Source organism: Mus musculus, chromosome 13 (assembly GCF_000001635.26).
Source record: "Mus musculus strain C57BL/6J chromosome 13, GRCm38.p6 C57BL/6J".
NCBI lineage: Eukaryota > Metazoa > Chordata > Mammalia > Rodentia > Muridae > Mus > Mus musculus.
The window spans coordinates 12,236,701-12,249,689 of record NC_000079.6 but is presented as its reverse complement, the minus strand read 5'-3'; the positions used below and the strand labels follow the sequence as shown (position 1 = coordinate 12,249,689).

Below are 12,989 nucleotides of genomic sequence, written 5' to 3'. Positions count from 1 at the left end.
GTCTGTAGCATGACACTGTCTCCATGTGCCTTCTGCTCTTGCTCATAGCCTGGCTTGGTAGATAGGCTCATGATGTTCTGTGTACTTAAAACTGGACTAATTTTCCCCCCTTGGAAGCACATGACTGGGTCATTATAGCAACTGGCTGGTTTGGTTGTGGATATTATTAGAGTATTGGATCCGACCCCTGTGAAGCTGCTGCTTCCTGTGCTCGGCTCCCTGAAGCCGTGATTGCCTTCGAGCAGTTCCCGTGTAGTCTGCTGATGACCTGACTGCTCTTCCTGGCTGATGGAGGACAGAGCAGTAGAGTCAGTCTTGCTGGGACTTGGAAAGTGGTTCCTGAAATAATTAACCTCCTGGCTAGCTGCCATCAGAACACTTTGGCTGGTGGGAGGCTCAGAGATAGGAAAAGCAGTAGAAGAAATAGATATAAAGTTATTGTCAGTAGTGGAGATGTGAAGAAATTGTTAGGAAGTTACAGGCTACATACTAATGAAGACCAAAGCAGTTGACAAGGCAATCTGTCTTGGAGAGATAGTGTTTAAGTTCATGGACTTACAGAGCCTATGACCCCAACAGAGAGGTGGTCACAGGCTATTGAACCGGCCCAAGCACCAAAGATAAGTCTATTTTTCTTACACCTATCAGTGCCTTTGTTCAGCACTGGAGAAGAGTAAGAACATTTGCTCCTGTACCCATTCCACAGGCTACAAGTAATTTCTTCTCTCTCTCTCTCTCTCTCTCTCTCTCTCCCTCCCTCCCTCCCTCCCTCCCTCCCTCCCTCCCTCCCTCTTTCTTTCTCTTTCTTTCTTTCTTTCTTTCTTTCTTTCTTTCTTTCTTTCTTTCTTTCTTTCTTTCTTTCTTTCTTTCTTTCTTTCTTTCTTAATTGTCTTAGAGTCCAAGGTGTATCTCAGCAAGTGTTGCAGAGGGGAACCTTAAACTATTGATCCTCCTGCCTCTACCGCACAAGTGCTAGAGTCACAGATGCCTGAGTCATGCCTAGCCACAGGGTGGATTGTCAGCTAGTTGGCGGTCTTTTCCTGTGTAGCTGTGAAGCACAGCCTATGTTACTACGTTTCTAAAGTCATCAGGCTGAGTTATAGAACTCCTGGCTCCTGTTCTGATATGCATAGGAGCACAACTTCCCAGACTGCGACTGAAACAAGTTCACTTCTGGCCTAGAGGCAAGACTTTTTTAAAGTGTAGACTAGAGCAATATTCATTCTGCTTCATACTAGAATCTCAGGCTTTATAATTGTTAGTTCAGATTTAATATTTACTTGAGTGAAAGGCCTATACTATAAAGCTATAAAGCAGTTTACATTATGTTCTAATGTGAGGCACCTTGTTATATTCAAGACCTTGAGTTTTTCTTAAGGAATAGGGAGGGAAGTATGCCAACACATAGCTTTAATAGAGATTGCATGCAGAAATACTTGGATTTAAAGCTTGAGAGTTCTTTCGAATTGTTACGGCAGTGATTTTTATATGTCCCTTTCATTGTGTGATTTTCCTAGTCATTACAAATATGTTAAGGTAATTTGTCAGTTATCTCAGTGACATAAAATTAAGTAACCTTTTATTAGTTCAATACAAGTTTTGTTTCAAGGTGAGTCTTACTGCACTCGATCCTAAAGTCTGTGGATTCATAGGAGAAGACTGAGCAATTTGTGACTTCACACTTTTTTTCCTCTTTTCCCAAAGGAGTCAAGAGGTTTGTGGCTGGAGCTCTGGGTCCGACTAATAAGACACTTTCTGTCTCCCCATCTGTGGAAAGGCCAGATTATAGGAACATCAGTAAGTATTCACATACAACCACAGACCTTGGGGAAGTGCTTCAGTAATGTACAAGTGAGACCCCAGAAATGTGTGACTGTACCTGTGTCAAGGGCCTACTGTAGTGCCTGCAGTGCTCACAAGTTAGCTACTGTTCTTACTTGGGCTTGCTTTCAGTTTTTTGTTTTTTTTTGGTTTTCCGAGACAGGGTTTCTCTGTGTAGCCCAGGCTGTCCTGGAACTCACTTTGTAGATCAGGCTGGCCTCGACCTCAGAGCTGGCTCACCTGTGAGAAGCCCAGGACGAGTGGCAGCAGTTTAGGAGCAACCTTGCTGCAAATCTCCTTACATTGCATTTGGTTCCTGGCGTGCTATCCACTGTGTTTTTAACCATCATTAGTTCACAAGTGCCAGGCTTGAGCTTGGTACACCCTGGTGTCATTCTGAGGTGCGGGTTTCTGACGCGCTGGCCGTGATTTGTTTTTTGCAGCATTTGATGAGCTTGTTGACGCATACCAGGAGCAGGCCAAGGGACTGCTGGATGGCAGGGTCGACATCTTACTCATTGAAACAATTTTTGATACAGCTAATGCCAAAGTAAGTTAGGGGAAAAAATGGAGAGGGATGATGGGGTGAAGAATCTCGTACAGTTAGAAGATAATAATAGCTGTTACTGAAATTAAATAAATTTCTTGTGTTTGCTCCTTTTTTGTCTGGCTCTGACTGACACCACCACACCTGAGTCTAGAAAACATATTCCTTTTCTGCGATTTATGTCCTCTGCTCTTTTTCCCTATTGGATTTTTAAAAATTGTGAGTATGTGTGTATGTTTGGATGTATGTCTGTACCCAGGTGCCCAGATTTCAGAAGCATCTGATTCCACCCATAGCTGGAATGTTATGGGTGGTTGTGAGCGGCCTGATATGGTTGCTAGGAATCAAACGTGGGTCCTCTGGAAGAACAGTCTGCATTCTTAACCAGTGAACTAGCAGATACACAACTGAAAAAACGCACAGCATTGTTTTTATTGGAAACGGGTGTGGCTAAACAAGAATACAAAGACTAGGATAGGCCTTTTTTTTTTTTAATTTGATGAAAAATACTGAATTTTTAAGTTTTTAAATGTGTGGCCTCCATTTTTTATGCAGTTGCATGTGCGAGTTTATATATATGTACATATGCATGTATGCATGCATGTGTAAGGGGGCACGAGGAAGATGGAAGATGAGCTGTGTTATCCTCAGGAATCCTTAACTCTTTAGAGGATGCTACCCACTGCCTTTGAGATTTCTCATCTCTCAGTGAGACTGACTAGCCAGCAAGCCCTAGACCCTTCTGTTTCTGCCTCCCCAGAACTGGGATTACAAGTGTACACCACCACACCCAGCTTTTAAAGTGAGTTCTAGATATTTAACTCAGGTTCTCATGCGTATAAGGCAAGTGTTTCATCAACTGAACCAGCTTTGACGTTTACTTTGTATACGTGTGTGTGTGTGTGTGTGTGTGTGTGTATGTAAATGCCATAGTGCATCAGTGGGTAGTGGACAGTGTCGGTGGACAGCTTGGCGAGTCGGGCCTCTGTTTCTACCATGTGGCCCCTTGACCACACTTAGGTTATTGGGCAGCTTTACCCAATGAATCACCATGTAGGCTTTCTTTTTATATTAGAAGTTTCCCTAATGGCATACTTGGAATTTATTTTGGAGTGTACAGTAGAATGCTTCTGTAATCTTTTTCATTTTATGTGTTTAGCATTTGCTTGCATGCATGCCTGATGGCCACAGAGGCCAGAGAGGATACAGGATTCCTGGAACTGGGTTACAGAGGGTTCTGAAGTGTCGTATACGTGTTGGTAATTGAACCTGGATTGTTTGAAAGAACAGCCTGTGCACTTAACCACTGAGCTGTCTCTCCAGCCCTAAATAGTTTATTATTTCTCAGTGAAATGAACATGTATAAGATGACCTGTCTTGGTTGGTTTTTGTTAACTTGGTACAAGCCAGGGTTGTTTGGCAATAGAAAACTTGAGTTCCGGTTGAGAAAATGCTTCTATCACATTGGCCTGTAAGGAAGACTGTGGTTGATGTGGGAGGGCCCAGCTCACTGGGGAGGCAGAGAGAGGCAGGCGAATCTCAGGATTTGAGGCTGTCCTAGTCCTACACAGTAAAACCCTGTCTTGAAAAACAAAGAAAAACAAAACCAACAACCAAGTAGTCAATAACAACAACAGCAACAACAACAAAAAGGTTTTAAGGATCACTTTTTTTTTTTAGTTATAAAATAGGAGTTTCAGTTTTGTTATTTTTGTGATGCAGTCTTGCTATGTAGCCCAGACTGACCTAGAACTGGTCTCATGGGCTAGCCTCTCACTGGACGTCCTTCTACTTCAGCCTCTCACAGATTAGAGTTACAGGTGTGCATCAATCACCACATCCAGCATTCCATATTGTCTACCGAAAGACTTTCCATGACAAAGAAAAACCCTCCATCACCAGGAGAGTTCATATTAATGGCAAGTTGCATTCCAATTTCAGAGGTGTTAATCTTCAAATCAATTGCACTAAGGATAAAAGGAAGAACTAGGACTGGAGGGATGGCTCAGTGGTTAAGAGCACCGAGTGCTCTTCCAAAGGTCCTGAGTTCAAATCCCAGCAACCACATGGTGGCTCACAACCATCCGTAATGAGATCTGACGCCCTCTTTTGGTGCATCTGAAGACAGCTAAAATGTACTTAGATATAATAGTAAATAAATCTTTAAAAAAAAAAAAAGGAAGAACTAGAAGACATTGCTTGGAACTTAAGCATGCACTTTTAAGAGTGAAGTAGTTCCACAGCCCAAGCTCACAATGAGTTTTCCAGTGATGCTCATTTTTCGGTTCATAGACCAAAAAATGTGTATGAAAGGCTGAAAGAATAGGCAGAACAGTTTTATTTATATACGTTTACTTTGATTGAAGGAGGAAAGAAAGACAAGTTAACTCTTTAGTTCTTCAAAGTAAATAATGAGCTCGTTAGGTGAACTCAGATTTTTTTTTTTTTTTTTGGGATGGTGCTGGGGTTGGACCCAGGCCCTTGTCCATCATGCTAGGCTCTTTCCTCACCTGGGCTTTGTTAACATGTGCATGGTAGAAGAGAAGAGGCATTGCAGTTATGCATGTAGGGAAAATCTCCTTTCTTCAGCTTTGTGCGTATCCTACCTAAAGTGGACTTGGAAAAGGATTAGTGTGATCAGGCAGTTAGATTGACCTTGGGTCTTCTCAGAAATCAAGATATCCTTTTTTATTTTTCTTAACAGGCAGCCTTGTTTGCGATCCAGAACCTCTTTGAAGAGAATTATGCTCCTCCTCGGCCTATCTTTGTAAGTTCTTAAATATGTGTGTGATAACCCCTCTCTCCCTTTAAGAAGAAAATCCTTTACAATTAAGGTTTTTATTGTAGTTTCCCCTTCCCTGGAATAGTAGAATGAAGTGATCTTTTAGAAACCACCCTTCTGTTCGCTTCCCTCCTATCAGTAGGCAACTTCCCTTTGGAGAGAAGGAAGATGAGCCTGGAAATGGTTGAGGAAGAGCAGGCTGTTAAAGAGGCAAGAGGCGTAGGGATTCATGCCGTCAGGGCTTGCAGAGGGATGGACTTGGCCCCTGACTTCCGAGGCTGCTTGTGCCGTTCTTGCCTCTGGCTCTGCCTTTCTCTGTCCTGCTTCCCCAGGCACTTGGCACAAGTCCATTCTGACACTCAGGCAGCACATTGTGCTGTTGAGTTTGAGTTCCACAGTTCTGTCCTCATGAAAGAACAAAGGACTTGCACTTGTTTGTTACACTTTGTCTTTGTGACCATAGCCTTTACCAGAGTCTATATTGTTGATTTGCTTCCATTGTTAATTCAGATTTCTGGGACCATTGTTGATAAAAGTGGAAGGACTCTTTCTGGGCAGACGGGAGAGGCTTTTGTCACCAGCGTGTCTCATTCGGACCCCCTGTGGTAAGTGACTCTTTTGGGCACTTCTACTGTAGGCTACATAATGTGTCTCCAGAGGGGCCTTGCGTCTGTGTTTCCACTGTGCTATTCCTTGGTGACTGGATTTCCCTTAGGCTTTCAGACTTGACTCTGAGGGCCACTAGCCACTGCAATGCTGACGTCAGGAGAGCGGCTCTCACGCCTTTTGGGCAGCAGTGTCTGCCTGTGAGTCTTCAGCTGCTTTAGGTGACTAACAGTTTGTTTCAGAGCAATGACTGCCAGGGTTAATGCCGTGTCGTCTGTGGGCAACCAGAGCATCCTAGAATGAACAAGGAATGGGAGAGGTCAGGTGAGGTTATAGAGAAGTTAAGCCATATATGATAGGGCTAACATAGGAGAGACTGATGTTTAATGACCGACTGTTATCACAGACTCTTTGTTAACAAAGAACATTAGAATCCTGCGTCGTTATTAATTTGTCATTTATTGAAACCCTGCTATGTGTCCTTGAAACCTGGGTAAATGAAGTAGTCCACATTAAGGAGAAACACGTCACTAAGTAAGAATGTAGAACACGACTCAGTAGGTAAAGGTGCTCGCTGCTAGGCTTGGTGACCTGATTGGATCACAAGGACCTACATGGTAGAGGGAGAGAGCCACTTCTGCAGATTGTCCTCTGACTCCCAGATATGCATGCCTCTCTCATTTTCCCTCTTTTTAAATACAAATGGTAAATTACACGGTGCTGTACAAAAACACTGAAAGGTATCTGGCCATATGCAGTAGTGAGTCCTTGTATGACTCAGACATGACTCTTTAGACATGGTAGCATCTGAACTGTGTTGGAAGACTCAAGCCTGAGTGTGCTCAGCAGGGAGACAGGATAGATGCATGTGTCAGCGTTGACTTAAGGCTGCTATGAGAGCTATAGAGTTGATGAAGATTGCCCGTTTGTGGTGTTTTCTTTGAGCTTTACTAGAACCCTTAAGAACAACATCACTTGCTGTTTTGAAGACTGGTTGGCTGGGTAACGTCAAATATGGACAAGACAAAGTAGCATTGGAACTGTTTGGAAAACATTCAGATATCTTTACTAGTGATAGCACAATGATTTACAATGTTATTTAAAAAACTATATGATACTGAATCTAGGTGACAGTAGTCTTGCTTACTTTTCAGTCGCTGTATTAAAAAACCATAACCAAGGCAAATTACAAAAGAAAGTATTTAGTTTAGGGCTTACAGTTTTAGAGGATTAGAGTCCATGACTGTCACAGTAGGGAACATGGCAGCAGGCAGGCATGGCCCTGAAGAAGTAGCTGAGAGGTCCCATGGTGAGACATAACCACTGAGCAGGGAATGATGCAAGCCTTAAGAAACCTTAAAGCAGGCCGGGCGGTGGTGGCGCACGCCTTTAATCCCAGCACGAGGCAGAGGCAGAGGCAGAGGCAGGTGGAATTCTGAGTTCGAGACCAGCCTGGTCTACAAAGTGAGTTCCAGTATAGCCAGGAATACACAGGGGAACCCTGTCTCGGAAAAACCAAAAAAGAAAAAAAAAAAAAGAAATCTTAAAGCCTGTCCCCTAGTTACACACCTCCTCCAACAAAGCCACACCTCCTAGTCCTTCCCAAACAGTTGACCACCTGAAACGTGAGCCTCTGGGGGCCATTCTCCCTCCCACCTCCCACCATAACAGCCTGAAATGAAAGTTACCGATGTACTAGTAAAATAGGGAGACTGACAGGGCGTGTCTGTTTAGGTCTGTTCAGGTGTAGGCTGACCATGCATTGGATCTCCTTTTTTTTTGTTTTTGAGTCAGCATCTCATGGATCCTCAGATTGGTTTCAAACTTGCTGTGGCACTAAGTACGTTTCCTGCCTCTACTTCCTAAATTCTGGGATTATAGACATTTACCATGAAGCCTGGACTTGGACTTAGCAGTCTTAAGGGAAATGTGAGGATCGGTTGAAAGTTGGTGATCAGAGAATCATGTTTACTTTAGACCAGGTACAGTTTTATTTAAAAGAAAAAAAAACTGAGTGAAGCACAGTTTTCTATATTTCTATATTCTATACTCCTTGCCTCTACTTTTATCAGTTTTCCCTGTAAACATCTTGCCTTGGTGTGGTTCACTATTACACATCATTAGCTGAATACTAGTTTGTGTTAGAACTTACTGTTGTACAGTCCATGGATCTCTCCAATTATGTGGTGACACGCATATGACATAACTTTTATGCATGCATATTTTGAATGAAATGATGATGACTCTAATATCTGCTTGTTTTTCCAGCATTGGATTAAATTGTTCTCTGGGTGCAGCTGAAATGAGGCCTTTCATTGAAACAATTGGAAAATGTACAACAGCCTATGTCCTCTGTTACCCAAATGCAGGTATGTTTAAGGTTGGGGTTGCACATGAAGAACTCTATATTCAAGGCATGGTAAATGGGTTGACAGATTTTGACTTGAAGAATTTGTGTTGTAAGGGTATGTGTATATGTCTGTGTACGTGCGTATAGGGGAGGGAGGAAGAGGGAATGGGGGGTGCTCAAGTATATGTGTGTTTGAGACTCAACATGAAATTTGGGGGGAAAAGAATATTTGGGTATTTATCAGTCTACTTAGACCTGAAAACAGTTTTGTACAACTTGTTCAAAATAGGTTGTAACTTCAGGGACTTTGTCTAGTTATGTCACTAACAAAGAGTTTTGCCATGCAAATGTAGCCAGAAAGGCCCCAACATAAGGAGGATCCTTTTCCTGTTTCCTTTTATTAGCAGAAAAGCTATGGGTAGTATTATGTGTTGTTATGTTCTAAAGGCTGAGATTTCTAGTCAATGGCACATAAAAATTGCAAAGATATTTGTAGATCTGAAACTATCCAGTTAATATTGATGATTTGGTCCGGGCTTGCTAGATTTTTCAGGGAAAGTTTTGAGCACTATTTAGAGCTAAAAAATATCTTTCTGTATTTTTTAATCTATGTATACACTAAGAAAATTTAAACAGTTTTATTAGTATCTGTGTATACGCTCAGTCTGTGTGCGTGCAGTTGCATATGTGTCATGGAGTACGTATGGAAGTCAGAGGATAACAATTGCATATGTGTCATGGAGTACGTATGGAGGTCAGAGGGTAACTTGGGAATTGGTTCCCTTCCATTGAGGACTTTGAGACTTGAACTCAGGTCATCAAGCTTGTGCAACAAGTGCTTTTACTTGCTGAGACATCTCACTGGCCTCAAATGAATACGCTTAAAATGTATAATAAGGCGGCCAGGCGGTGGTGGCGAACGCCTTTAATCCCAGCACTTGGGAGGCAGAGGCAGGCGGATTTCTGAATTCGAGGCCAGCCTGATCTACAAAGTGAGTTCCAGGACAGCCAGGGCTACACAGAGAAACCCTGTCTCGAACGCTCCCCCCCCCAAAAAAAAAAACCAAACCAAACCAAACCAAACCAAACCAAACCAAAGCAAGAAAATATATGCATAATAAGGTCTGAGAGATGATTCAGTGGCTAAAAGCACTTGCTCTTGTAGAGGCCCTGAGCTCACTGCCCAGCACCCACACACAACCATCACAGCCATCTGAACTCCAGTTCTAGGAGCTCATCACCCTCTGCTGACCCCGTACGTACAGGCACACAGGTGGAGCACAGGCATGAATCTGAACAAAATACTCTAAATAAACCTTAAAAATGCAGAATGTATTTTATCCGTGTTTAGTAAGTAAGGGCAGAGCATGAATCCAACAGGAAATTACATAGTCAGAGGATAATGTATAAGGTTATACTAAAGAAAGAATCATTTAGTTTAGCTACAAAGCTGTCACAAGCAATAGGTAAAAGTTACACGTGGGAGATAGTTCAGATGCTATGAAACTTTATGCCTGAAACACACTTGGAGTACTTGCCTAGTTTGAAAGAAGACTTGTTTCTAATTGCATTGCGTGTCAAATGTTCATTAGTTCAAAGGCCGTGGCAGTGTGTATGGGGTGTTTTCCACACACAGTTTTATAAACAGAATGAATTAGCTTGGAGATGGAGATTGGGGCTCTAAATTTCTGTTTAATATGCAAAAGTAAAGTAAATGTTTTCCAGATTTTATTTTGCTGTACTATTTCTGATATATAAATACTGTGTTATTTACTTTTGCAAGCAATTATCATTTTACTATCACTATAGACTTGTGTAAATGTTAAAGCACTTGTTAAGAGAGCTCTGAGCAATGGCTGATGTTCTTTCTCAGGTCTTCCCAACACTTTTGGCGACTATGATGAAACACCATCCACGATGGCCACGCACCTGAAGGTTAGCCATCCTTTCCTTTCAGTGTTGAAGAGATGGATAGTTACTATGTGATTTTAATTAGTAAACTAATTACTTAACTTTGTGAACTGGCTTGTCTTGCCTAAGCTGCTCTTAAATGTGCTATTATGCTTCTGGGATAGTTGGGATTATGCAGGCGTGTGCCACCATGCCTGGTGGAAGATGGAATTTAGATTTAGCATACTTAGAAGCAGAATTTCCCCTCAAAATCTAGTATATAAATAACAAAGTAAAGTTTAGGTACTCTGAGTTAAGGTAGTGGAAGCATAAGGGAGGGCTTAGCTATCTACTTATTGATTGGCAGTGGTAGCTGTTGGGAAATTCTCAGTGAGATCTTCTCCAAACTAAACGAGCTGAGACTCCTCTACAGTGTCACTTCTGCAGCTCTACCAAATAAATGACTTCCTCTCGGGTTCACTTCAGACTGCTGCATGGACTCAATGTCCCTGTGGCTCCCTGTTGTTCCCTACAAATCCTCCTTTCCTTCTCTTGGTTGTTCTCGCTGTTTTTGAGACTGTGTTATGTACTGCTGTCGCTTAGTGCATTCATGTCCTGATGCTGGCTCTGTTTTCCTTCATTATTTGAATTTTTAGCTCCTGGCACTGATGTTTTCTCCTAAACTGTTTCTGAGTTAGTTCTTAGGATTTCAGGATTCATTTTGTTTGTTCGTTTCTATAGAGAGGGGTTTTCTGAAGACTGTATTTGAGCTCATGATTCTTTTGCCTCAGACTCCTGAGTACTGAGATAACAATTTCAATTATCTTAAGTAGATAATCTTGGTACTCTGCTTTCTTAGCCCCTTCTTAGCCTCTGGTTAGTTACTCCAGATCCTGCCAATCAGTATGGTGCCTTACCCCATGTGTTTAATGGAGCACTTAAAACATGGCTAATGTGACAGAGGACCCTCCCTTCCTTCCTTCCTTCCTTCCTTCCTTCCTTCCTTCCTTCCTTCCTTCCTTCCTTCCTCCTCCCTCCTTCCCCTCCTCCTCTTCCTCTTCTTTTTCCTTCTCCTTCTCCTATTTCTCCTCCTTCTCCTTCTTCTTCCTCTCCTCCTCCTCCTTCTCCTCCTCCTCCTCTTCTTCCTCCTCCTCCTCCTCCCCCCCCTCTTCTACTTTTTTGGGTTTTGAGAATATGGTTTCTCTGTGTAGCTTGCTGTATGACCAAGCTGGCTTGAACCACATGTGTGCTGGGATTAAAGGTGTGTGCAACCACCTCCTGGCCATTTTTTAATCTTAAAAAACTTAAAAAACTTAAAATTAACTTGAAAACCTGATACTCATATTATTTGAAAATGCATTGTCCCTTTAACATTCATTCTGACTAGCATATGGGTAAAAACTGTTTCATTTCTTTATACAGGAAGATAGAATTTCTACTGTGTTTCAGACAGCATAAAAAGTTTCCTAGTGTTGGAACTGTTTCTTGAGTAAATTTTTTACCTAGGGCTTATGACTTTTTTGTATCTAAATGTTTATCCCTCTTTAATGTAATCTTATTCAGTAATGTAGAAAGTCCATGCTCTTCTGCTGAGTTTGCTTTGGTAAGTTTAGGATTCAGACGCGCTTGCTTTTTCTAAGTACAGGACTTTGCTGTGGATGGCTTGGTGAATATAGTTGGTGGATGCTGTGGTTCAACACCTGATCACATCAGGTAATGGTTGCCTTTTTTTGTTGTTGTTGTTTCTTTAAAATTTGTTTGGTTTTATTTATTGATTACTTTTAATGGTATTTTTATTTTTAGTTTCACATGTATTAATTTTGATGATATTTACTTTGTACTCCCCCCTTGTGTGCCCCTGTCTTGGAGGCAGGGTCTTGCTGTGTAGCTCAGACTGGCCTGGTCCTCACTATGCATAGCCCAGGCTAGTCTCCTGAGCCCTGCTGACTCAGCCTCTGCCTCCTGAGTGCTGCTGTTAAAGGTGAGTGCCTCCACACACCTGGCTTCTGTGAGATTCTTAGTAACTGTAAAGTTACTAAGTATCTGTGAGATTCTTAGTAACTGTAAAGTTACTATGTATCTATCTGTGAGATTCTTAGTAACTGTAAAGTTACTATGTATCTATCTGAGAGATTCTTAGTAACTGTAAAGTTACTATATATCTATCTGTGAGATTCTTAGTAACTGTAAAGTTACTATGTATCTGTCTTTTGGTGCTATTCATTGAACCCAGGGGTTTTGTGCATACTCATCATCTACTCTTAACCCACCATGCCTACATCTCCATTTTTATACATCTTTTTAAAAAGCATTTTATTGGTTCTTTGTGAATTTCGCATCATGTTTCCCAATCCACTCATCTTCCCCTCCCGTGTACCTGCCCTCCACCCTTGCAACCTCCATGCGGAAGCTGTAGCACGTCGCAGTCCGTCCCATAGTATACCCTTTTGTCCTCACTTCTTTGCTTAGAAATGGTCATTGCGATGACTCATTGGTCTGGTCTGAGGCTTCTGGCTACATTGTTAATACTAGAACCTCACTGGGACCATACTTGTCCTGTGTCATGGAGATCCTGTAGTTTTGAATCTGTAGGACCAGCCCCTTCATCCACTCCAACAGTTCATCAATGGGGTAGATGTTGGGGTGGGTTAATTCAAAGCCCTGGATCTGGGCCTGAGAGGTCTCAGAGCTGGGCAGCCTGCTCTCCAGGTCTCATGCCCTCCGGGGGGCCCCCTATAAGCAACCCCACCCTTCACCTCCTGCAACCTGGGCCAGCTCTACCCTGCTGCCCAGGTGAGATGCAGGGCCCGCTCTCCTGAGTGTTACAGCCGGTGAGGGACATGACCAGTTTTCCCATTCTCGCGACCGGGGCCAGCTCTCCTGCCTGCTGTAGATGGCAAGGGATGAGGGAGGGGAGCAGGGCGTCTCTCCCTAGTCCATGCCGTCTCCTGGCAAACAAGAGACAGGGCCAGCTCTCCTATGCTCATGCCCTC

General features: G+C 42.6%; 1 protein-coding gene across 3 annotated transcripts in view; it reads left to right on the top strand.

Moving 5' to 3' along the window:
• Positions 1-12,989, top strand: part of Mtr (5-methyltetrahydrofolate-homocysteine methyltransferase) — a 76,869-nt gene that overhangs the window by 8,510 nt on the left and 55,370 nt on the right. For all 3 annotated transcript variants that reach the window (XR_003950449.1, XM_006516661.4, NM_001081128.3), the window contains 7 exons: positions 1,705-1,797; positions 2,265-2,371; positions 5,073-5,135; positions 5,661-5,755; positions 8,025-8,125; positions 9,980-10,041; positions 11,642-11,709. Coding sequence is in view for 2 of the 3 variants with exons in the window: in NM_001081128.3 (NP_001074597.1) it covers positions 1,705-1,797; positions 2,265-2,371; positions 5,073-5,135; positions 5,661-5,755; positions 8,025-8,125; positions 9,980-10,041; positions 11,642-11,709 (589 nt within the window). In the remaining variant the exon portion in view is untranslated. The remainder of the gene's footprint in view (positions 1-1,704; positions 1,798-2,264; positions 2,372-5,072; positions 5,136-5,660; positions 5,756-8,024; positions 8,126-9,979; positions 10,042-11,641; positions 11,710-12,989) is intronic.